The 23,757-nt window shown below is 54.4% G+C and overlaps 1 protein-coding gene across 3 annotated transcripts in view; it reads left to right on the forward strand.

The window, feature by feature from the left end:
• Window positions 1-23,306, forward strand: part of Lzts1 (leucine zipper tumor suppressor 1) — a 49,879-nt gene extending 26,573 nt beyond the window's left edge. Inside the window, exons 2-5 of one of the 3 annotated variants that reach the window (XM_004848259.4) lie at window positions 9,860-10,020; window positions 15,614-16,084; window positions 17,865-18,674; window positions 20,007-23,306. In XM_004848259.4, coding sequence (XP_004848316.1) covers window positions 15,740-16,084; window positions 17,865-18,674; window positions 20,007-20,672 — 1,821 coding nt within the window. In that variant the 5' untranslated portion in view covers window positions 9,860-10,020; window positions 15,614-15,739 and the 3' untranslated portion in view covers window positions 20,673-23,306. Of the gene's footprint in view, window positions 1-9,859; window positions 10,021-13,372; window positions 13,571-15,613; window positions 16,085-17,864; window positions 18,675-20,006 lie in introns of those variants that run through there. The other 2 variants (XM_087216873.1, XM_004848258.4) reach the window with 2 other exon arrangements.
• Window positions 23,307-23,757: the final 451 nt, after the last annotated feature.

Here is a 23,757-nt window from a genome sequence, read left to right on the forward strand (position 1 = left end):
CTGCTGAAGCCATGTGGAAGGCTTCAGCAGAGTAGGAGCAAGGCCAGGGTCCAAGACAGACCCCGAAGAGCATCCATGTTGATGGATGAGAAAGGCCAAGGGGACAGAGGAGCGGAGGCCAGGGAGACAGGAGGAGGAGGAACACCGAGAGATCATAGTAGTATCATTGTGAAGCAAGAATGGAGTTTAAAAAAAAAAAGCAAAGATGGAGTAACTGGGAAATCTTGTCTGATACCTACAAATGCACCTGGACTTCAAGTGAGGTTACTTTCCAATAAGCCCATCATAAGTTCATACTATCACTAGTTAAATAGACATTTAATACCAAATCTCCTGAACATCCTAGCTTACAGCACAGTGCACTGTAGGACATGGGTTGTTTCTCCTGGTGATCATGGGGCTGACTGGGAACTGCAGTCCACTGTACCTGCCCAGCATCTGAAGAGAGCACTGGAGCTGGGCCTGGTAGTGCACACCTCTAATCCAAGCACTCTAGGGGGCTGGGGCAAGAGGATTGCAAATTTGAGCCTAGTTTGGGCAACTTAGCAGGACTCTGTCTCAAAATAAAAAAGGGCTGGAGATAATCTCAGTGAAAAGCCTTTGGGTTCAATCCCCAGTACCAGACACACACACACATACACACACACAAAGAGAGAGGGAAAGGCAGAAGGAGAAGAGAAGTTGAGGGAGAAAGAGAGGACCAAAATTCGTAGTGCAAACTCTGGTTTCTACCAAATGCAGAGTACTTCCCACTTTATATTGTAACTCGAACTGTCATAAATTGAACCTTCCTGCATTAAGACCACCTGCATTGAAAAGACCTGTTGGATTTCACAGCATCCGTGGCGAGCAGTTCTAGCAAAGGTGGAAGCCAGGCTTCTGTGAACTGAAGAGGAGTGGGAAATGAGTAGGAGCCATGTGCATACCACTTTCTGTCTCAAGAACTTGGCCATGAATAAGAAAGATGGCTGGGGCCGGGGATTTAGCTCAGCGGTTCCCGCACCTGCCTTGCAAGCCTAAGGTCCTGAGTTTGATCCCCAGTACCAAAAAAAAAGAAAGATGGTTGTTCCTGGTGAGAGAAGTGGAGTTCGGGAGATGGTATGCTGATTTTGAATGGGAAGACTTGTGCATGTTAACTGGAAAGCAGGAACTTGAAGACAGACAAGGACGAGGATATAATCTTGGAGCAAGCCCTTGAGAAGTCTAGAGCTGAGGGTATTCATGTCATGCTGGAAGGGTGAGCCTGATTGAGAACAGACGTCTCTTTCATGGTGGCAGACACATCAGAGGCAGAAATCCCTGCAAGTGCAGGTTTGTGAGTTCAGGAAATGGGGCAAGTTCCCTCCCACTGACTCACCTTTTCTCTGCCTTGTAGAGATGAAGTTGCCTGCAGGGAGTCTGGGAGCAGAATTGGGTTTGGAGGTGCTTAGAGAATAGGAGAGGTTGGACAGATAGGACTTAAGAAATAATAAAGGACAGCGGAAGTCCCTGCGAGCAAGGGGCTCATGGTGCTTGCGTGTGCCCATCAGAAGCTGGGCTCCAGAGAGTTTCCTATCAGCATGCTTTACCTGATACCACAAAGACTACACAGCAGGAGAAACCAGTGAGGACCGGACCCAGGAAGGAAGGAGGTAGGACCTCAGGCCGGAGAAGGTGACATGAGCAAAGACAGAGAGGAGGGAAAGGGCCTTTGGAGTGGTGGTCAGGGATGCTGGCCACGCAGGACGTCACCCTAGGTGCCGATGGAACCTTGGAGTGAGTGGCAGTGCCTCTGTCCTGTGGATCATTTGAGAGCCAGCTTAGTCCATGTAGCTTGCAGTAATGGAGATAAGCGGGAAAGAAAGATGAGGCTTAGACCCAATCTTAAATGCCAAATTTAATTTCATTTTCTGGCATGACTTCATGACTATACGGGCAGATTGTCTACCGGGCCCTGCTGCTGAATGCACTCAGTAAATGCTCAGTAAGTACTTGAATGCTGAATTAATGCACAGCGCACCCAGCGGCTCACCCCTCCAGTGACAGGTCTCTGCCCCAGAACTGAGGCTGGCACAGGCCCCATCTTTCACCCTGCCTGTCCTTGACAAGGCCGTGTGTGGGGAAGGAGGGGCCCTGGCCTGGGAGCCAGAAGTCGTGGGTTTTAGAATCAGCTCCTGCAGCTGGGGCCCCTGGAACTCTGCGTCTCCAGTAGAGTTTGTCATACTTGTGTGTCCGGGGCTATTGCAAGGACAGATGAAAGCACCTGAGCTAACAGCACTCTTGGTGTCACTGTAGGCAAAGCACTCGGCAAGCAGGGCCATGTAGCTGGGGCTCTCTACTTCCTAGTTGCTCCCTGGTTTCTTGGCGCTGTGTTTGAGGGGAGGGACAAGGGGCTGGGTGATGTCAAACCTTCCTCTACCTCCTCACCCCTGGTCTGGCCCCACAGAAGAAACATGGCTGCTCTACTGTGCTAAGGAGACCAGACAGCCCAGCCTGTGGCCCTTTTCACTCTTGAGCATCCAGATGACCTGGTTGCCTTGGCGATAACCCACGCTGTGTCCACAGCTCTCGTGTTCCTGGAGAGCTTGAGTTTGCAAAGTCAGTGTCCTCGGTTCGCACAGAGATCTGGGACAGCGCAGGACTGTGTTCATACTGCACGTATATCCCGCTGGCCTCAGTTACCCGCACCTTCCCGCACCTTCCTTGTTCCTGGGAGGAACCTCTGTAGCTGGTAGAGGGAAGAGGGGCAGTGTAAGGGGGAAGTCCTGCACCCTCTGTTCTCATCCACCTGGTTGTGGTGTCACAGGTTACAATGAGCAGGCTGCTCGGGGTGTCCTTGAAGGGGTTTGTGTGCAGCAGGTTAGAGTTGTGTTTTTGCACTTTGAAATGCTTTCTGGCCTGAGTTGTCCTCACAGAGAGGTTTGCTTTTGTTTTTAGTGATATTGGAGATTAAACCTAGAGCTTCCACACTGAGCTACATCCCCAACCGTTTTTTAAAAACTGTCCAGGCTGGGCTTGAACTTGTCACCCTCTTGCTTCTCAGACTACTAGAATCACAGGCCTGTGTCCCCACACCTGGCTCCTCAAAGGTTTTTGAAGAGTTTGCAACATAACTGAAGCAGCAACAATATCTTCCACCTCCTTCCCCATCTGAGCTGTGCCTTTTGCCAGGGCATCCCCAAATCCCAGTCCCTACTACACAGAGCAGTCTCTCTCTCAGTGGATATGAAGGAGGAGCTAGGCTGTGAGGATGAGGAAGAGCGAGGAGCTTTTCTCAGGCAGTGCATGCATCTTCATCCACCCTTCCCCACCGCAGCCTTCTGCCCACCTGCTGGAGTGCTGCTTGGTTTCCCCTGCTGAAAGCAGAGCTCTGCCTGGGCTCTTGTAGGTGGCAGAGTGCTTTCTGCGTCTTTCTCCCTTCTTTCCCTGGCCACACCCTAGCACCAACCACACTTCCAAGCTCCAGCTTTCCCCAGATTATCTTAGTAGGGAAAGATGCCCCCATCACCTGGCCCCAGTCCCCATTCCTAGCTGGGGTCAAATGGGAAGTCACAGGTTAGAGAGGTGCAGGGTAGGCACTTGGTTTCTTCTTTGGTCTGATCTGGTCTGAGTATTTTTAAAGTGGAGCCCCTCAGCAGAGAGTGACTCCCCACCCGCCAGCTTCCTCCTCCCTGCTTCACTGTTGAAGAAAGACTGAAGTGGGAAGCGCTGGGAGGAGCCCCACAGCCTGGCTTAGGGCCCAGCTCTGCTCCTGCCTTGCTGTGTGGCTTGGTCCAAGTCACCCAGCCCCTGTGGCCTGCGTGACCTCTTACAGTGCAGCATGGACCAAGTTCTTTCTCCTCCTGTCAACCTCTGTAGTCTCTGGACCCTGCCAGCTAGGCAGACCTTGGGGAATAAGGAGGTGTCTGCTTCCATGGCACCACTGATGGGCCCCGGCACCCTCAGTGTTCAAGGTGTACAGTTATAGACATGTCCCTGCCCCTGGCTGCTGGGATGAAATGCAGTGTGTGTTGGCTCACCTGGTGTATTTCCTCTGTGTGGGCAGTATGAAAGAGGATCTCCGTGTAGACGTGGGGACAGGTGCATGAAGGGCCAGAATTTGGGGGAAAGGGAGCCAGCCTGAGAGCCATTACTCTGAGTCAGAGACCCTAAGAATTGGAGACATCTCCCCTCCGAGTGGAGGGTTGTCTGATTTGCCAAATGCTAACTAGATAGGTACCAGCCTTGGGTACCTGGACCAAGCACATCACAGAGCCGACAGTATGTCACCACCCTCCTTCCCCACATGGCGGGCATGGCATGGTTTTCACAAGACTTCCCAAAGGAAGCTGAAGTTGACCTCAGAATACTTCAGGGAGCTGCAAAATTGATAAGTAAGCAAAAACCTGTTTTCTCGTCCTGCCTGAGGAGACCCTGTTGGTTCTGGTGCCTCTTCACCCAGACTCGGCTGTGACTCAGTTTCCCTTTCCAGCAGGTACCCACTTAGGCTTCAGTCCAGGGCAGGAAGGGGTTGGCTGGCAGGGCACCATCTGGCCCAGACATTCTAGCTCCACCTGCGAAGGAGTCCAGCTGGATGCCCGCTCTCCTCGGAAGCTCTCACCCCCTTCCTCCCAGAAGATCTCAGTCAGTTTGTTGTTACTGTGCTACTGGGGCTTGAACCCAGGGCTTTACACTGAGCTACAGTCCCACTTTTGAATTATTTTTCTACTGTGAGTCAGGGTCTCACTCACTAAATTGCCCAGGCCGAACTTGGAACTTGCGATCCTCCTGCCTCAGCCTCCCAGCCAGAGTGCTGGGATCACAGACATACACCGCCCTGCCTAGCTTCAGTCACAGTTTTTCAGAAGTAGCTCCCGTGTCCGTCACTGCTGCCCAGCCAGCTCACGAGGCCCATGCCCGAGTCATGAATGTGCATGAGCCTGCCTTCTGCTCTCACACGTGGGCATCGCCTGCACTCACAGCGGGTTCAATCTGCATGGGCTTTGCATGTAACTAGGGCCTTATTTTTGGAAGGGGGGAAGGGCAGGTCGGCATTGGTGGGTAATCTTATTCCTGGGGAGAACTGTCAATCAGCACCGCTAAAACACAAGCTGCCCACCGGTAAGGAGGAAGGCCGGCAGCTGAGCGCTGACAGCCCGCACACAAAGGCTGCCTGGCTGAGCGGCTTTTGATTCCTCCCTGAGCAGTGGGAAGGGGAATTGCTTCCGATTGTCGCCGGTGGAGTGACTCAGCCTGCCAGCGATTGCGCTTTCACTTTCTGCCTTTCCTCCGAATCCAAGGGCACTTAATTGGGTGCCGCGTGGGCCCTGGCTCCCAACACCCCAGCAGCCTGAACCCCTTTAGCACCTCAGCACCCTCAGCCTCTCCTTGCACCACACGGCCTCCTCCATTCTTGCCTCTTCAGCCATTCACTCAGAAAATGTGTACCGAACTCCTCACACCGAGTCCTTTCGGGCGGCCAGCCGAGGCTTGCAAACCGAACTGAGATGATTAACCAGCTCAAAGGCTCACCCCTGCCCCGGCCACGGCCCCCTGACCCCCAGTCTAGAGCAGCACTCTGGAGGAAGGGTCAAGAACAAGAAGTACAAAGGCTGGGAGGAACTCCAGATAAGGAAGCTGATTCTGGCTAAGTATGGACTGGGGGAGGGCGCGGGGAGGGCGCAGGGAGGGTAGTCCTAAAAGGGGACTCAATTAGCCCTAGGCACGTGCCCCATTCAGCCACAGAGACCTCTGCCCCAGCTGGCTGGGGGCCCGCCCACCAGTCTGGTGCAGTGGAGCCCCCAGCCCCAGCTGGCAGGCGCCTCGGGGCTGTTCTCACATCCCTGCAAGCCCCAGCTGCTGTCCTGCCCTGAGCTGAGGCCAGTCTGCCTGAGGAAAAGGTTCCCCTGAACGCATCCCTGTGAGCCCCGGAGAGGTGGGCCTGGGAGGGGGGCGGGGCCCTTTCCCAAAAGACCTGCAGATTGGTGAGTGCTTTTATTTTAACTGGATGTGTAAAAATGACGCTCCGGCAGCTTTCCGAGCTACTTCACAGTTTCAGCGGGTTTGGTTGACATTTGTGCACATGTCCTGCCCTTACAGTGGGCAGGCATTTTGATACATCTGATTTCACTGCATCCCAACAATGGCTGTGTATTGCATTGCTTGTGCTTATCTAGCATGTAAGGAAGTAGAGATGGTGAGAGGTGGAATCAGGCCACATGACAAAACGGGCCTCTCAACCTGTGACCCTTTGTTGAGAGCCTGATGTGATGATGCAGGGAAAGTGAGCGACAGCATGGGCCTGATGCAGGGTGCCTAGGGTTCCCTTGATACAGGGCAGCAAGTAATCCAAATAAGCAAACTAATCCAAACAAGGGAAATATTGTAACTCCCAACCTGCTCGATACCGAAACACAAGTTCATCTTCTCTAAAATCGAAGAGTGAATTCTAGGAAGAACAGAGGTTAAGAGTAGGGAAAATTTATTGAGAAAGATAGCTTCTGCCTAAGAGAGACCAGAGGGGCACCGGAAAGTGGGCTGCCCGCCGACCTTGCTTCTCAAAGGTGTTTTACGGGGCAGAACCACGAGGTGAGGTGGGTACAAAGCGGGACAACCCTGTAATACCCAACGGCAAAATCACAAGGTGGGCCTGAGGTGGGACAAAACCGCAATCAACCAGTAAGATTATAAGTAAATCACCCAGGTGATAGTGATTAAATGGAGATCAAATGGGGAAGTTACTCACGCAGCTCATACTTGGATTTCCTGGCAGGAATGGGCTAGGTAGGGATGGTTGGGTCCCCAGTTAAGGTGACTGAGGTCTGCTTAGAATATCAGTCACTGCTGTTCAACCCTAGGGAAGTAGGTGGGTGTTGTAGTTTCTCTCTTTTTAATGTTAACCTGCGATGAATGTGCCTCACTTGTTTTCTATGCTGAGGGCACAGCCTTGACCAGCTGCCTGATAATTTCTAACTTAGCTATCTGCAATACTTCCTAGGGACTTAAACCTCCCAGCTACAAGCGATTGTAACGGGCTCAGAAAGGGAAATGAGAGTCCCAGAGCTGGAGTGGGGCAGAACCAGAATTAGGTCCGTTAGTTCCCTGACTCCCACCCAGCCTAGCATCCCCCCGCCATGCGGCTCTGCAGGCAGAGGAGGAGAGGGCAGCATGAAAGGTCAGTGCCACAAACGGGGTGACCTACATAGCGTCTCCTACCAGAGCATCTGAGAGATGGGGCAGAGGATGTCACAAGAACTTTTGCCTCTTTTTTTTTTTTTTTGGTACCAGGGATCAAACTCGGGACCTTGCGCTTGTGGGGCTGGTGCCGGAACCACTGAGCTAAATCACCGGCCCTCGCCTCTTTCTCTGTGAAAGAAAAAGTATAAAACCACTCAGATGCTGGGGACAGAGAGGATGAACTCTAACCAGGCAAACTCCTGAGCATCCTGTGCTTTCCGCTGATTAGGGCTGCTATTTACACTCTGTTGATTTCGGTGCCTGTACCTGTCGTATCTCTCAAACACATCCTTGGAATCAGAGACCCTGCTCATATTTCTTCATCTTGGTCAAAAGCTTTTCACAGGATTGCTTATTGGGAAAGAGGGTTCATTTACTTCTCCCCCGAGTAAACCATTGACTCAAAAGTCTTAAAGTCACGAAACCTTGGTTGGAAATGAGCCTTGGATTTTTAATTTTGTCAACTTGTCTTCAGTATGTGCATGTAGTGAGGATCGAGGTTAAGTCGCACATTCTCCCCGCATACCTCACCTTCCTGTCTGGGGCATAGGTCAGGAATCCTTATGCTTCCCTGGGAGCTGATTTCTTAATATTTATTGAGCATGTATTATGTTTTTAGCACTGTGCTCAATGGTGTGTTTGATACAAAGAAGCCTTAGTTCCATCTCCGCCTTCAAGGAAGATGAAAGATAATTGAGGAGATGAACCATCACCTTGAAAAGTTTTGTAAGAGCTATCTGTAAGGTCGAGTGAGCTGAGCACCAGGAGGTCCCCATGGGTCCAGAGCGAGCTTCCTGTCATCAGCTCAGAATAGTGAGAGTAGAGTCAAGCTGGGTAGTGGGCTGCTGCTTCCTGTAGAGAGGAAGCTGAGGATGCAGGGCCAGAATCAGGCTCACGAGAGTCCTACTTTCCTCTCCTGAGAACTGGGTTTGATGGTCACCCCTGGTCTGTCTGAGGGACCATGTGCTGGGTAGTGGTGAGGGTGAAGTCCTCCAAGTTCCACAGATAGAACTAAGTAGAGAGGGTGGGTGTGGCCCCATGGCCCAGATGAGAAACTCTTCTGGGCTGGCCATGCCACCTGGAAGGAAAGGAGCTGCGACAGAGCCCTGTGGCCTCCCAGCAGCCACCAGCCAGCTATTCCTGGAGGTGGGACAGCTCTCCCACCCTGGGCTACCTGCAGTAGCTGCTCTGCCTTCTGGGGTCTCTGAAGACCCCAAGCCAGTCTTCTCTGATTGGAGCAGCACCGTGAGCCCTATGGGCTGGAACCCCATTTGTATTAGACAGCTGTGCACACAGCCCCCTCCCACATGGGGGCCCACGTGGCTACAGCAGGTAGTGCTTCCTCTTCCCTGTCCAGGAATGGGCCCCAGGTGGCCCTGTCTTACTGGTAACCACGTGGAACGCTAGTTGCCAGCTTGGACTTTGAGCTGTGGCCTGGGTAAGTCCCTTCCCCTCTCTGGACCTCAGCACAGACCCTGTATTGTGAAGGAGTTGCTACCCCTGTCCATTCGAGTGGGTCCCCAGTGTGAAATAAGATTGAGTAAAGCAATCAAGACTACAGACTGATACATTCAGTGTGATACCATTTATATAATATATACATGGTGGTCATATAGGGCGTGTTAAAATATGTTTTATGACCCCAGAATGTTCCCACCAAATTCATGAGAATGTTCCCCTAGGGAGAGGAATTGCAGTGGGGCTTGGGAAGGGACAGGCAATGGGGATTTCACCTCGGAGATGTTTTCTGTCTGAAGCCAGTATCACAACATGGTCGTAATTGTCAGTGCTGCATCGGGTGCTTGGATTGTTTTTTTGTTTTGTTTTGTTTTTGTTTGTTTTTTGTTTTTGGTACCAGGGATTGAACTCAGGTCCTTGCTCACAAGGCAGGCACCAGAACCACTGAGCTAAATCCCCAGCCTTGGGTTGTTTTTATAAGTTTCACAGCTTTAAACATTTTTGTTAAGCTGGGAGTGGTGGTGCGCCACTGTGACCCCAGCACGCTGGGAGACTGAGCCAGGAAGATGGCGACTTCAAGACCAGCCTGTGCAACTTAGGAAGGCTCCGACTCAAAATAAAAAATAGGAAAAGAGCTAGGGACATAGCTCAGTGCCAAAGCCCTGGGTTCAAGCCCCAGTACTAAAGTTAAAGTAAATTTTAAAATGTTTAAACACAAGAAGGACGGTGTAGTAGTGGCGCGTTGGGCCCTGGGGGAACCAAGAAGAGGCGCTCTGGCCTGATCTCTGTCCACTGTCTGGGTGGCCTCCCAGCGACCACCTGGGGACCCGTTTGATGTTGTCAGTCAGTCCCAAAGCCGCCCAGGTCTTGGGATGCTGCGGAGCTGCACCTGGAGTGGGAGTGGGAGCGCTGGGCCTGGGCTCACCTCTCACTGCCTGTGCTTTCACTACCTACCCTCTCTGCCGTCTCTGCAGACCCTAGAGAAGCAGGGAGTCATTTAAAGTCCAGTCAGTAACCTCGGACAAGGTCTCCGTCCCTCCCCAAAGTCTGCGTTGGATCCCCCAGAGCAGGAAATGTTCGTGTCACTCAAACTTGGTCAGTGGAGGGATGGGCATCAGGCCCAGGAGCCTTCGGGGGCCATACCCAAAATGTTAGAGGGGTGCATTCCCAATGTTGGAGGGGTGGATCTGTCTCATTAAATCCTCAGGTACTCACAAATCCAAGCTCCAGAAGGAACCCACGTCGTGGTCAGAAATAGACCGGAGGGGACTGCGCGGGCTGTGCAGGGCTGAGGGGAGATCGTGTTCTGTGCCCTGTCTGTCCAGTGCTGCTCAGTCGCTCCCATTACCCCAGAACTCAGAGTGGACGGTAAGCTTATTTCTCACTTCCCTGAGTCCAGACAGACCCCTTTCAGCTCCATGCCTCTCCTTCCATGCTGCGGAAGGTGGTGATGAGAGGAAGGTGTTGTTTGGTTTGAGCCCTGGTGTCTGGGAAGGAGCATGCAGAATGGAACGTGAGGGGCCATGTCCTGGGCAGGCTCCCACCTAAGGGTGTGGGAGCAGGAGCCTCTCGGAAGTGATAGCATCCCTAGGGATGGTCCTAGGGAAGTGGCTGCCCAGTGCAGGGCGGGCCTGGGGAAAAGGTCGAGGTTGTGTCTGAATTCCCTGGGGCGAGGTTCTGAGAAGTGCAGGCAGAAGGCCTTGACTTCCTTTTCTTCTCTACTCAGTATCTACCTCTGCCTGCCTCCTCTGTGGGCTGCTCTGCTGCCCTCAGTGTGAGACCCCTTCCTCCTTCCCTCCCGCTCTGCCACTGCTCCTGAATCTCCAAGATCTGTGCCATGGCTGGCTTTACGCCTAGCCCATGGACATTGGCTTCACGGAAATTAAGATCTGCCCCCTTCACCCCACCTTTAGAAGGGACAGAGACAGCAGTTGGGTAGGGTGGGTGAGAAGATTTAGGCTTGGGAGCCCAGCTGAGAGGGCTCCCCCGCAAGCTTTCTTCGGTGGTTTCTCCAAGTTCACTGTGAACAAGTCCGGACACTTAAAGCTTAGCCGCAGTAGAACCCGGGGTAACCACAGAGCAGCTGTGCGTGTCAAGACTTGGGGTTAGCTCGCAGGTATCTGGGGTTAGACAGGAATGCTCTCCAGGGGACCAGAGGTGGCTGTCCTTTGGCCACTCCTCCCCTCACTCCTCTCCTTTACTCTCAGCAGCCTTTGTCATCTCTCTCTCAATCCCTGAGCTCCCGGCACAGCCCCCCTGCATGAGAGTCCTTCACACTGCTGCTCAGGAGAATGCCCGCGCATATGGGGCCCTGAAACCTTGCTGGCATTTGTCACAAGGGAAATGGCTGGGGTCAGCAGATTTTGATTTCTCCAACCCTGGAGACTCGCTTTGCTCTCTGGGACAGGAGCCCAAACATCTACCATCCCCAGCAGCATACTGGAGAATGAAGAGGGTAGCATTCAGGTCTGAGTTCAAATCCTGCATTGCTCACTGGTCAGTTGAGTGGGCCCATAGCATTGAACCTCTCTGAGTTGGTGTCTTGTGTTCCTTGTTTTTGTTTTAGGAGCTGCAGATGCAAAGTCTTTGCTGTCACCAAGCTCATATTCTGGTGGAGACACACACAGTAAACAATCTCATTTAAAAATAAGAGTCTGGTAGGTGAAGGCAAGGAGATTGTAGAAAAGAACAAAACAAAACAGATTGGTGTAATAGAAGTAGTGGAGGAGCTTGAATTTTTCTGTGGTATCCAGGGAAAGCCACCTCACTTAGGGAGGTGAGGCTGGAGGTGAGATGTAAGGGGGAGGAGGAACCAAGGGAAGAGGCGGGGCAGCAGGAGGGCCAAAGCTCTAGGTGGGTGGAGAAGGGCTTTGTGCGTCAACAAGTGTGGCTGCCGTGTACACGGGAGCAGGGAAGGGATCTTGCGAGCTAAAGTTCGGCAGTGAGAAATATTCAGGAACCAAGTCCCACTTGCTCGGGCTCCCAGAATATGTGGAGGAATCTGTTAATGCTAAGAGCTACAGGAGACCTCCAGGCTTTGCATCGAGGGGACATGGCCTGGACATTCAGGTGTGTGTGATGAACAGGTGGGGGAAGTCTCCTTTGGAGGCTCTTTCAGGTCACGTGAGAGGAGATGGCGGTGAAGCCACAGAGCCAAGAACAGATTCGTTTAGCATATGGGTCAGTCAGCTTTCTGTTGCTGTGATAAAATACCTGAAGAAATCAACTTAAAGGAGGAAAGACTGATTTTGGTCCACTGTCCATGGTTGCTTGGCTTGGAGGATTTTGAATCTACAGTAAGGCAATCATGGTGGCAGAGCAAAGGCTCATGATGGCCAGGAAGCAGAAAGGGAGAGAGAGAGAAGCAACCCAGTTCTCAAACTAGGCTCCACCGCCTAAAGTCCCCACCACCTCCCAATAGCGTCCACCCACTTAGGCCTTCAGCACGTGAGTTTGGGGAGCATCCCAGATCCAGGCTATAAAAGTGTCCATAAGGTGCACCCCATCTATGACACAGGCTCCGCGAAGGTGCCACGCGTGTCTACCCTTGTGTTTGTCACCCACACATCAGAGAACACGTAGCCTGGCCGAGCATCCCACTTTATTTCTGTCCTTGTGTTTCATCTTCTTACTGGTCCCATTTAAGACTGGACATTTCCATTTTGCAATGAAAAAACCTCAGAGAAGTTGATTTTTACACCAAGATCTGGCTGGCTCCATAGCCAGTGGCCTGGCTTCTGCATGGTAGTGCTCACAAATGGACAAATAGGAAGAAGCCCCTTGCCCCAGTGGTACCATGAAGAGAGGACAGGAGAGGCTTTTGGCCCAAAGCTGCTTCCTCAGGTAGAATTTCACCTTCTCGGACCTCAGTGAGTTGGCGATCAGTGTCCTGCTGGTGATCAGTGTCCTAGGTGGATGAAAAGCACATTTGTCTGTGCCCACCGTTAGGTTGGCAGAGGAGCCCTGTGCGCCTAGGAAGTGCAGTGTGGGAATTCCATGCTGGAAGGTGCTTGGCACAGAGGACTGGTTCTGGTAAGTGCACTGTGGGACTGAAGATCCCACAGAAATGAAGAATGGTGGCAAGGACACTGGTCATGGTAAAAATAGCAGCTACGCACTGGGCAAGGGGACACACACCTGTAATCCCAGCACTCTGGGAGGCTGAGCCAGGAAGAACACAAGTGTGAGTCCAGCCTGGGCAACTTGGCAACTTAACAAGACCCTGTCTCAAAGTGAAAAAGGCCTGGGAACATAGCTTGAAGGCCTTTGGTTCTACCCCTAGTACCACGAAAAAAGAAAGAAAAGAAAAACTGGAGGCCAGTGAAAATACCTGCCACTTACTGAGTGCCTGCTGACTGTTCAATTAGCAGAGCCCTCATCTGACGGTGGTATTGCACACATTTCTAGCGAGTCTGTGGGGCAGGCTTTGCTGTGTTTCCTTGAGGCTAAGAGGACATTAATTTAATAAAAGCTCTTCACACACTCGAAAACATAATTAAACGTACACAACGAAGTTTGGTTGTCTCATGCTTTGACAAAGGGAACAGAGATCACACTTATTCGTAGCCCAGTCTCTTTATTCTCCAGGCTAACAGAGCAAGTTTGGGTCCAGGTGGTGACAGTCTAAGAGGCTCTGACTGTCTCGGCCTTACTGTCAGTGCTGCTCCCCAGGATCCGTGCCCCCCCCAACCCCCCAACCCCCCCCCTCGCTCCGGGGCTTCTTTGACCCCTTTAGGGTCAACAGGATAATTTAGGGAAGAACAGACAGCACCCAGTTCCTTCTGCATCTCCTATTGTTTTTTAAATTGGTGATTGTTTTCCCTTTCATTGGGCCACAGGTCTTGTGACTGGGAAATCTCTCCCTTCTCTGTCTGACACATGCACGCACACCTTCCTAGGTGTGGAAATTGTGTTATCGGTGAGTAGAGATTCTCCTAACCCTACCCCCTACCAAACGTGTGTGCTGTTGACATCTCCACTTCTTCCTGTCTGGGAATGACACGGTGATTATTAGTGCTTAAGCACTGACTGGAGGAGAAGACCCTATTTTCTACAAATTGTTAAGTGCATTGCAGAATGAGTTTGCATATCTTTACCTCCCACGGCACAACCGGCAGTGGTGTGAATGGGAATCCAAAGCAAGCCAATCTTGTACTTCTCAACAGTCAGGCCACAGTCGCCTCCCCCTGCTCTCTCTCCTGAACCCTCTCCAACACAGCCTTTCTTCCCACCACTCCACCAGTATTCATCTTGTCAAAGTTGCCAGCGACCTCCGAATGGCCACATCCGTTGATCAACAATCAGTTGTCATCTCATACAGCAACTAACACCACCCTTAGGAAAAGTCTCTTTTCCTGCTCTCCTTCCGACTGCACCATCAGAGCCGGCTGAGTTTCCCCTTTTCCATCCCCTCTTACCTTTCTCACCGCCTGGGGTTGCTCCTCAGCCGGTGCTCCAGCTTCTCCTGTCTTTCTGCACTTGTTTCTCAGTGACAGTGTGTGGTCTCCCAGCTGGCTTCTGGAGACTGGCATCCTTCACTTGTAGATCTGCAGCCCCAGCGCCTCCCCTGCTCGCTACTGCCTACTCCCCGTCACGCCTTGGATACCCAGCAGGCTTTGCAAACTTGATGTCTTCAGTCAGTCCCAGCCACCCCTCACTCTCCAACCTGCTTCGCCCTACACCAGCTCCATTTGTGGCCATTCAGTAAAATGGCACATTTCTGCTTCTCATTGCTGGCATTAAAACATTAGTCTTTTTTGCTTTTCTTTTTACTTTAATTTTTCTCCTTTCTGAGACATTCTTAACTTCTTTCTTCTACTGCCTTACATCCAATCCTTTAGCAAATCCTACAGCTCAGCCTTCAAATTGCATCTAAAATTTAACCCACACCTACCAGCCTTGCCAAGCAAGGAGGTATATGAGTTACTTACTTAGCTGCCCCACCAGTTCCACCCCAGCCCCTCAGCAGCCTCCTCCTCACCCTGCAGCGGGAGAACACTGCCCCGTGTCCCTGCCCCTGAGAATCTGATGGGATTCTCAGCTGCTTAGGGCCAGTTGGACTCTTCCTGTCCGCCATAGTGGAGCCAAAGCCCTTGTTGCCACCCAGGCCCATGCTGCCTTCCTGACTGCTGCTTCTCCACCTGCCTTGCTAACCTTCTCCACCCCTGCTGGTCCCCGGGCTGCTGTCACATAGCCCAGCATGCTCCACCTCAGGGACTCAGGGTTCGGGGACTCGAGCTTCTGGTGAGCTCTATCTCCCGGATTCCCACATGGCTTGCCTTTTTTTTCCCCTCTCATTTTCTTGATCTCTTCAGAAGCCACCCTGCTACTCCTTTCTGAGTCTGTTTTCTGTTGCTCTAACAGGATACCCCAGGCTACATAATTTATAAACAAGACAGTTAGGTTGGGCTCGTGACTCTGAAGGCTGGGACTTTTAAGATCGGGCACCCACCTCTGGTGATGTCTTTCTTGTCGGTGGAGACTCTGTAGCCTCCAGAGGTGGTGGAGGGCATTACTTGGTGATCTTCCTCTTCTTATAAAGCTGACCCTTCCCTCATGGCCTCACCTAATCCTAATTAACTTCTAATGCTTCCCCTCCAAATACCACCAACATAATGACTTTGAGAATGAAATTCCAGGGACGCACCCAAAGCACAGCACTTGCTGCACCAAACAAGGCCCTTTGCAGATTCCTCTCCTACCCACCATGCTCCGTAGCGTCTGGTACAGGCCACGCTGATGTGTGGATGTGCAGGTCTCGGATCTCCAGGGCATGGAATGGTGCCTGTTCCCAGGCAGCCACTTGGTGGTGGAGAATGAGTGGGGGCTGGGCAGCACTGACAGAGCTGGCTCTGGATGAGCGAGTCCGGCCCCAGCACTCAGTGACACTCCGGAAGTCACTGTGTGGACCGTGCAGAGCCTGCTCTGCCCGGGCTGACTTCTGTCTTCTGTCTCCTTCCAGGTCCATGGCTGTCTGAGCTCTGTGAGGGATTTGCTATGACCACAGTCTCCTTGGAAAGCCAGGTCTGCCCCTCGCTGCCACAGCCACCCCCGGCCCCCGCCTCTTGGTCCCTGTGTTGTTGTCACCATGGGCAGTGTCAGCAGCCTCATCTCCGGCCACGGCTTCCACAGCAAACACTGCCGGGCCTCGCAGTACAAGCTGCGCAAGCCCTCCCACCTCAAGAAGCTCAACCGCTATTCGGATGGGCTGCTGAGGTTCGGCTTCTCCCAGGACTCTGGTCATGGCAAGTCCAGCTCCAAAATGGGCAAGAGCGAAGACTTCTTCTACATCAAGGTCAGCCAGAAGGGCCGGGGCTCCCACCGCCCGGACTACACGGCACTGTCCAGTGGGGACGTAGGGGGCCCGGCCGGGGTGGACTTTGACCCGTCTACTCCACCCAAGCTCATGCCCTTCTCCAGCCAGCTGGACATGGTGAGTGGAGTGGCTCTGGCAAGGGCAGATGGACAGGAAAGGGCAGGAGGGGAGGAGGGGAGGGGTGGCCTGAGCATTTAGGGGGAGTTAGCAGCCTCTGCCTGCAGATACTTGTGGTGGCGAGTGCTGTTTGCTGCTGGAGTGCTGTGACTCCTGGTTCCATCCGGGCCGGAGGTGTCTTTGGCTGAATAAGGGCTGGGATTTTGTTAGCATCATCAAGGCTGCCGGAAAAGAGCCCAAAGTCCGTGGTGCTCAGAAATCCAGCCCTTAAGTCAGCTCAGGTACTCATGAATGCCACCAGAGGATGTGAAAACGTTGTTCCTACTCAGTCCCCACACCCCATCCTGTGAGAAGGAGCCCAGGCTTTGATGGGCAGGTGGAGTATCCCTTATCCAAAATGCTTTGGGCCAGGATTCAGATTGTTTTGGATTTGGGATCCGGGTGTGTGTCTGTGTAGCACCGGGGATCACATCCAGATGTACTACCAGTGGGTTACTACTGCATCTGCACCCCTTTATATTTTTGAGACAAGCAAGGTCTCATTAAGTCACCCAGGCCTGGGCTCGAATTTGCAATCCTCCTGCCTCAGCCTCCCTAGTATCCAGCCTGCCTGTGCCACCCCACTTGGCTGGATTGTGAAATATTTACCTATGCATAATGAGTTATCTTGACATTAGGATCCAAGGCTAAACAGGAAATTCATTTTATGTTTCATTTACACCATATCACGCAGCCCTAAGATCATTTTATGCAATGTTTTTAACAGGTTGTGCACAAAACAAAATTTCATAGTATGAAATTTTCCATGTGTGGCATCATGTCAGAGCTCATAAGAGTTTTGGACTTTGGAGCATTTTAGATTTGGGATTTTTGGATTAGGAATACTTAACCTGTATCAGAAAAGAGCCTGCTGTGTTTGCACAGAGCTTCCAGCTTTTACTTTTGATTTTTCTTTAAAAATTTTTTGGGTTTTGGGGGGACAGTGTCTTGCTTTGTAGTCTACGCTGGGGTGTAACTCATGAGCCTCCTGCCTCGGCCTCCCAAGTGCTAGGATGACAGACATACACCACCACAGGCACCAGCTTCCAGCTTTCCAAACAAAGGGCTTGTAAATTGCAGAGTGCCTTAACAGTGGAAATTACAAGTTTTAAAAAGGATGGTTAGCTGGGCATGGTGATGTGCACCTGTAATTATAGCACTCTGGGAGGCTGAGACAGGAGGGGTCCAAGTTCAAGCCCAGCCTGGGTAACTTAGCAAGACCCAGGCTCAAAAAAATTAAAAGGGCTAGGGATGTAGATCAGTGTGAAGGCTCTGGTTCAATTCCTAGTTCCACGCACACATACAAAATGAGTGGTTATATCTGGTGATCCTCTGACCCTGGGAGGAAGCCATGTTTAGCTTTCTGGCTCCAGGCTTGATGGAAGAGGCCATGAAGGGGAAGAAGGGACTGATGTACAGCAGGGGTTGAGCTTGTCCAACCTAAACCCCTCCCTTACCACACAGACACGATGAGCGTGGTGTTGACCTCAGCCTGTGAACCTAGGTCGGGTTTGCCATCTCAGGGGGTTGGCACGGGCTGGCACGGTGTCCCAGCCGCCATTCAGGACATTCCTCGGGTACAGAGGGCTCTGTCTCCAGGAGGGCAAGGTGTGCCAAGGCTGCTGAGCGAGAAGGCTGCCACATGAGCTCTGGGCTCGGACTCGCACTCAAGCTGGCTCACATCCCAAGGCGGGGATGAGTGGGGTGCATCTGGGATCAATATGGTTCTTTACCTCCCCAGGGCTCAGAGAAGGGCCCGGTGAGGCCCACAGCCTTCAAGCCGGTGCTGCCGCGGTCCGGAGCTGTCCTGCACTCTTCCCCAGACAGTGCCAGCCACCAGCTGCACCCAGCCCCTCCAGACAAGTCCAAGGATCCGGAGGTGAAACCGGGCCTGTGCTCCGGGGCACTGTCTGACTCTGGCCGCAATTCCATGTCCAGCCTGCCCACGCACAGCACCAGCAGCAGCTACCAGCTGGACCCGCTGGTCACACCCGTGGGGCCTGCCAGCCGTTTCGGAGGCTCAGCCCACAACATCATGCAGGGCATCCTCCTGCAGGACAGCAACATGACCAGCCTGAAGACCCTGTCCTTCTCTGATGGGGGCAGCAAGCTGGCGCATGCAGGCAAGGTGGACAAGGGCGCCTCGTGCGTGCGCTCCCCCATCTCCACGGACGAGTGTGCCGTCCAGGAGCTGGAGCAGCAGCTGCTGCAGAGGGGGAGCGAGCTGCAGAAGCTGCAGCGGAGCTTTGAGGAGAAGGAGTTCACCTCCAGCCAGGCCTTCGAGGACCGGGCACGGCGCAGCCGGGACGAGGTGGACGGCGTGGAGCCCAAAGGTGGTGGCGGGAAGCTGAAGCAGGCAGCGTCACAGAAGAGCCAGCGCACACAGCAGGTCCTGCACCTGCAAGTGCTCCAGCTGCAGCAGGAAAAGCGACAGCTGCGTCAGGAGCTCGAGAGCCTCATGAAGGAGCAGGACCTGCTGGAGACCAAGCTGCGGTCATACGAGCGGGAGAAGACCAACTTTGCTCCGGCACTGGAGGAGACCCAGTGGGAGGTGAGGCAGTGCCACGGTTCAGTGCGTGGTGCCAGTCCCCTCCCCTCAAAATACATTATAAAACTATCCTAATAATTCGTAGAGAATTTGCTAAGTGCCAAGTTCATCAAATCCTTGCAGCCACACTATGAAGTAGGTGGTATTCCTATTCCGCAACTCACAGTTAAGGACAGGGAGGCCCAGGGGGTAAGGGATTTGCCCAAGGTCTGATGCGTATTACAGATCAGAGCCAGGATTTCATTCTAACAGTGTGGGCCCAGAGCTCACATTTGCAATCACTACCCCCACCATATTGCCACCGTTGTGAGTATTCAGGATCACCCAGGTCTTAGACGGTGGAGCCAGGATTCAAAGCCAACCCACGTCTCCACCGTGACTCCTGTTCCCTCCGTGAAACAAATGCCGGTGTGATGTTAGCTTTCTGTCACTGTAACAAAATACCTGAGAAGATTGACCTATTAAGAAAAAACGTTGATTGGCTTACAGTCTTGGAGGTTGCAGTCCATAATCAATTGGCCCATTGGATTTGGGGCTCTGATGAGGGAGCACATCATGGCAAGAGTGTGTGACAAAGCAAACCTGCTTATGTCGTGGCCAGGAAGCAAAAGAGAGAGTGAGGAGGAGGCCAGGGTCCCACAGTGCCCTTTGAGGACACACTGTCCGTGACGCGGGACCAGGCCTTTAACATGGACCCGGGGCGACATTCAAGGTCTGAATGACAGCGCCTGGCCTTGGAAAGATTCTTAGGCCAGCCCTGCATGGTGGTTGGGGCTGAGTGTCCTGCAGTAGGTGCAGTGTCTCGCTGGGATCAGGGGGGAGAGGAAACTCGACAGAGGCCTCCAGTCTTGTTCTGGGAGTCCCTGCTGCAGGTCCCTGGTCCTGGCCTTCCATGACTCTTGTGCCTCAGCCAGCCTGATTGGCCTCGGTCTCTGAGTCAGTGGCTTTGCTCTTCCTCACTGCTCCTGGCCAGACTTGTGGACCTCGGGTATGCAAGTGGTGAAGAGGCAGGGAGGGAGGCAGCAGGGCAGCGTTGGCAGATGAGCCACTGAGCACAGCAGGACTGTGTGAGGTGGCCTGACCCCAGCAGGGAGGGGAGAGAAGGTGGGGCCTCTGCATCGGGGGTGAGGTGGGCGCATGGAGAAACAAAGATGCATGGGAAAATGAGCCTCGAAGAGGGGCTTGCCTGGCCTTCGCAGTTGCCCAGACTGGCACGCTTGGGCACTGTGGCCAGGGCGCCATGTCAGGTGCAGCCTGATCCCTTCAGGAGGCCCAGATGTTCCTTCACCTGGGGTGACACTCACCTGTGTCTCTCCCTCCACCTCCACCCCGCAGGTGTGCCAGAAGTCAGGCGAGATCTCGCTCTTGAAGCAGCAGCTCAAGGAGTCCCAGGCCGAGGTGAACGCCAAGGCCAGCGAGATCCTCAGTCTGAAGGCGCAGCTGAAGGACACCCGGGGCAAGCTGGAGGGCATGGAGCTGAGGACGCAGGACCTGGAGAGTGCCCTGCGCACCAAGGGCCTGGAGCTGGAGGTGTGTGAGAACGAGCTGCAGCGCAAGAAGAACGAGGCGGAGCTGCTGCGGGAGAAGGTGAACCTCCTGGAGCAAGAGCTGCTGGAGCTGCGGGCCCAGGCTACCCTGCAGCGGGAGGGCGCAGCCCTGGGGCCCAGGCTGGGAGCTGCACCCACCTTCTCAGAGGACATCCCCGCCCTGCAGAGGGAGCTGGAGCAGCTGCGGGCGGAGCTGAAGGAGGAGCGGCAAGGCCACGACCAGATGTCCTCCGGCTTCCAGCAGGAGCGGCTGGTGTGGAGGGAGGAGAAGGAGAAGGTGATCCAGTACCAGAAGCAGCTGCAGCAGAGCTACCTGGCCATGTACCAGCGCAACCAGCGCCTGGAGAAGGCCCTGCAGCAGCTGGCCCGCGGGGAAGGGGCCGGGGAGCCCTTTGAGATTGACCTGGAAGGGGCCGACATCCCCTACGAGGACATCATAGCCACGGAGATCTGAGGGGCCACCTGGGGGAGGGGGGCTGGGGACCTGGTGGCGGGGGCTGGGCTGAGTCTTCCCGAGGAGGCCCCCGTGCCATCTGCCCTGCACAGCAGCTCCGGCCTCCCGAGCTCAGCCCTCCCGAGCTCAGCCCCTGGAGCTGCTTGTGGGCAGGGGTCACTACATCGCCTCCTTCCTCTGACCCCTCCTCCCCAACTCTACAGAGCACGGGACTTTGGGCTCTACTCCCCAGCTCTCCCCGAGATGGGACGGCACAGGGTCCCTGTGGTCGGTTAAGGGCTCCCTGAACCTTGGCCTCTGCTCAAGTGAGAGAGACCCTCTGCCGTGAAACCGAGTGCCTGCCCTGAAGGCCAAAAGGCCACACCAAGGACAGAAGCTCCCTTCTGCGTCACTTCCCCAAACCCCCGACCCGGACACTTCAGGATGCCTTGGGAATAGAAAGAAGCCATGTGTGCCCAGAAGCCTTGATCTGTCCTCACGACCTGAGCCCTTCTCCTCTGGCCTCGGAGGTGTAGGGGTCGGGATGGGGCTCGGGGAGCGGCTGGGGTACAGCGGGGCTGAGGAATGAGGACCGGCAGCAGATTAGTGGGGTCTGACATCTAACTGAGCTGTGCAGCCCCTGAACATCTGGTGACATTTGCCTCGGTGACCACCCCTCTCAAAGCCATAGACACAGAGGCTCTGGGTGGGGTGCCGGGACAGGGACACTGAGGCCTGGCCTTCCAGCTGCCCCAGGGAGCCTCCTGCATGTGCCAGCTAGGGCTGAGGGTGCCTTGTGATCTGGGAATCTCGCCCCTCACCTGTGGCCCAAGTCAGCGTCCTCTCCTCCCCACAACATCTTCAGCACTCAGTTCTGGGTCTGCCCAGGTCGGGACGGGCGCCCAGCGTCCTTGGGTGTGTGGGGTGCACACACAGCCTTATGGACAGCCGGGGCTATCACTGCCCTCCCGCTACCTCTCGCCCTCAGGAGCCGTGGGCTGTGAGTCCCTGCCAAGAGCAGTGGCCGTCCAGGGACACAGCCAGTGCCTGTGGAAGGTTAGGCTTTCTCTTGAAATGTCCAGAGCAAGGGGGGAAGAACAGCAGTTTCTCAGTTGCTTGGTTCAGGGAATTTTCTTTCTTTCTTTTCTGGTCTTCTCAGAAGCAAGCCAGATCTAGCAGGCAGCCAGGCTGCTCCGAGTTATATTTTTGACATAGCTGCAGCTGCCGTTGGCAGGACAGCCAGCCCTTGCTGGATTCCTGCTCCTCACGCCTGCCTGCTGAGAGGGCCCAGGGTGGAGGAGAGACAGATGCACCAGAGTCTAGGTACTTGGTGGTCCGAGAACAGTCCCCGGTCCTGGCTTCTTTCCGCAAGCTGATCCCAGAGGCCGGGCAGGAATGGGGCTCGAACTCGCATCCAGCCCTACCCTGAGTGGGGCACCATCCTTAAGGCCCGAGTCACCTGTTCCCTGGCTCAGGCCGTGCCTGTCCTGCTGTGCTCCCAGGACAGGGGCATCCCCTGGAGTCTCAATCCACTGTTCTTAGTCACAGGTTGCTTTGAAACCTGGAATGGCCAGGCTCAAGGGCCCCTCCGTGTCCCCTCCACTGGGGACGCTGCAGACCTGGATCAGACATGCCCTGTACCTTGTTTGAGTCGATCCCATGGAGAGTGAGAATGGAGCCAGCTGCTCTTCCTTGGCCTGAGGCCCCCTGCCCCCAGGTGTACCCTGGGCAGGGCAGGGCAGACATCAGACACACTCACTGGGAGCTAGGCCTTCCCTTTCCATGGCCCTGTGGCCCCTGCCCATCTCAGACATCCACCTGCCCGGGCCATGCCCCCCCCCCCCCGGCCGAGGTGGCACCAGAATGCAAGGGTGCTGCCCCTCACCTTCCTGTGTGTTTCCTTCCTTCCTTGCCATCGGAAAGCACCCTCGCTATTACTGGACCTGTGCACCAAACCCAGCCTCTGAAGGGAGGCTGTGGGCAGCAGAGGCCAAGCAGGGCCTGGGGAGGCTGAGCTCAGCAAGGCGGCCTGGGGGTGCTTGCTCACTTAGACCTATACTGTCTGCTCCCCAAAAGGTCTGGGCCTGATGGTGCTCTGGTCTCCGCAGAGAGCATCAGCACCCCCTCTCCACGGAGGGGGTCACTTTGGGTATCAGGGCTACCAAACCCCACGGGCACCTCCTGGGTGTGTTCTGTGAGCTCCAGCCAGGTGCACTTAGCCCCCATGGCACTGAGCGAGGGTGGGGGCCAGCGATTGGCAGATCTCCCCAGAAGGCATCCACTGAGCTGTGTCCCTGACCCCAGCCAGGGCCATCTCAGGTGACAGCGCTGCCCAAGGAGAAGCCAGGCTGGGCCATGGGAGCAGCAGCCTCCGGCCGGGGGTTCCCTGTGGCCCTGCCCTCCCAAAGGCCATGGCACCTGCCCTCTGTGCTGTCTCTGGCAAAGCTGGAGCCTGGCAGAAGCTGGCTTTGGGTGCCTGGCCCTTTGAAGACGCTGTACATAGTTATTTTTCTCTGTTTCTGGTTTGCTTTGCATTGCTTTCGGTGACTTCTTATTTTATTTTTGATGTCACTTTTTGGTCATGTAAACTATTTCTGGTAATTCTGTGATTTATTTATGAATAAAGAATGCCATTTCTCATGCCTTTCACAGCCACTTTTGCCTCCTCAAGCTGCTGTGCTCCCCCCTGCTGTGGGGGGGCAGCTTCTTGCAGGTCTTCCCTTTGGAACAGAGGCGCTGGGGAGGCCGCCGACCGCCACCTGGGGCAGGGGACACTATGGCCTGGTGTCCAGCGGAGTCCAGCAGAGGCCGCAGCCCCTCACCAGCTTGGTGACCTTACCTGTGAAGTGGGCCCGGGGTGGCCCAGGCGCAGGAGGGAGGTGGCTGGGGGACACGTGCCTCCGAAGTCAAGGCCGCTGTCCTCCCACCTCCAGCTGCTCAGCTCCCGGCAAAAGCGTGGCCTGCTGCATGCGGTGTCTTGGCAGGAGACCAGAGTGGCCATGGTCACCACATCTCAGGCCCCAAGTCGGGAGGTGCTGTCACCACCGTGGCCGTCTGTCCTGCCTGCCTGGTACCAGCCTGCCTGGTCTACCTTGACATGTGCTCT

The sequence above is a fragment of the Heterocephalus glaber genome, unplaced genomic scaffold (assembly GCF_053883595.1).
Source record: "Heterocephalus glaber isolate CG9 unplaced genomic scaffold, H.glaber_assembly_v1.0 deba00001460, whole genome shotgun sequence".
NCBI classification, from domain to species: Eukaryota; Metazoa; Chordata; class Mammalia; order Rodentia; family Bathyergidae; genus Heterocephalus; species Heterocephalus glaber.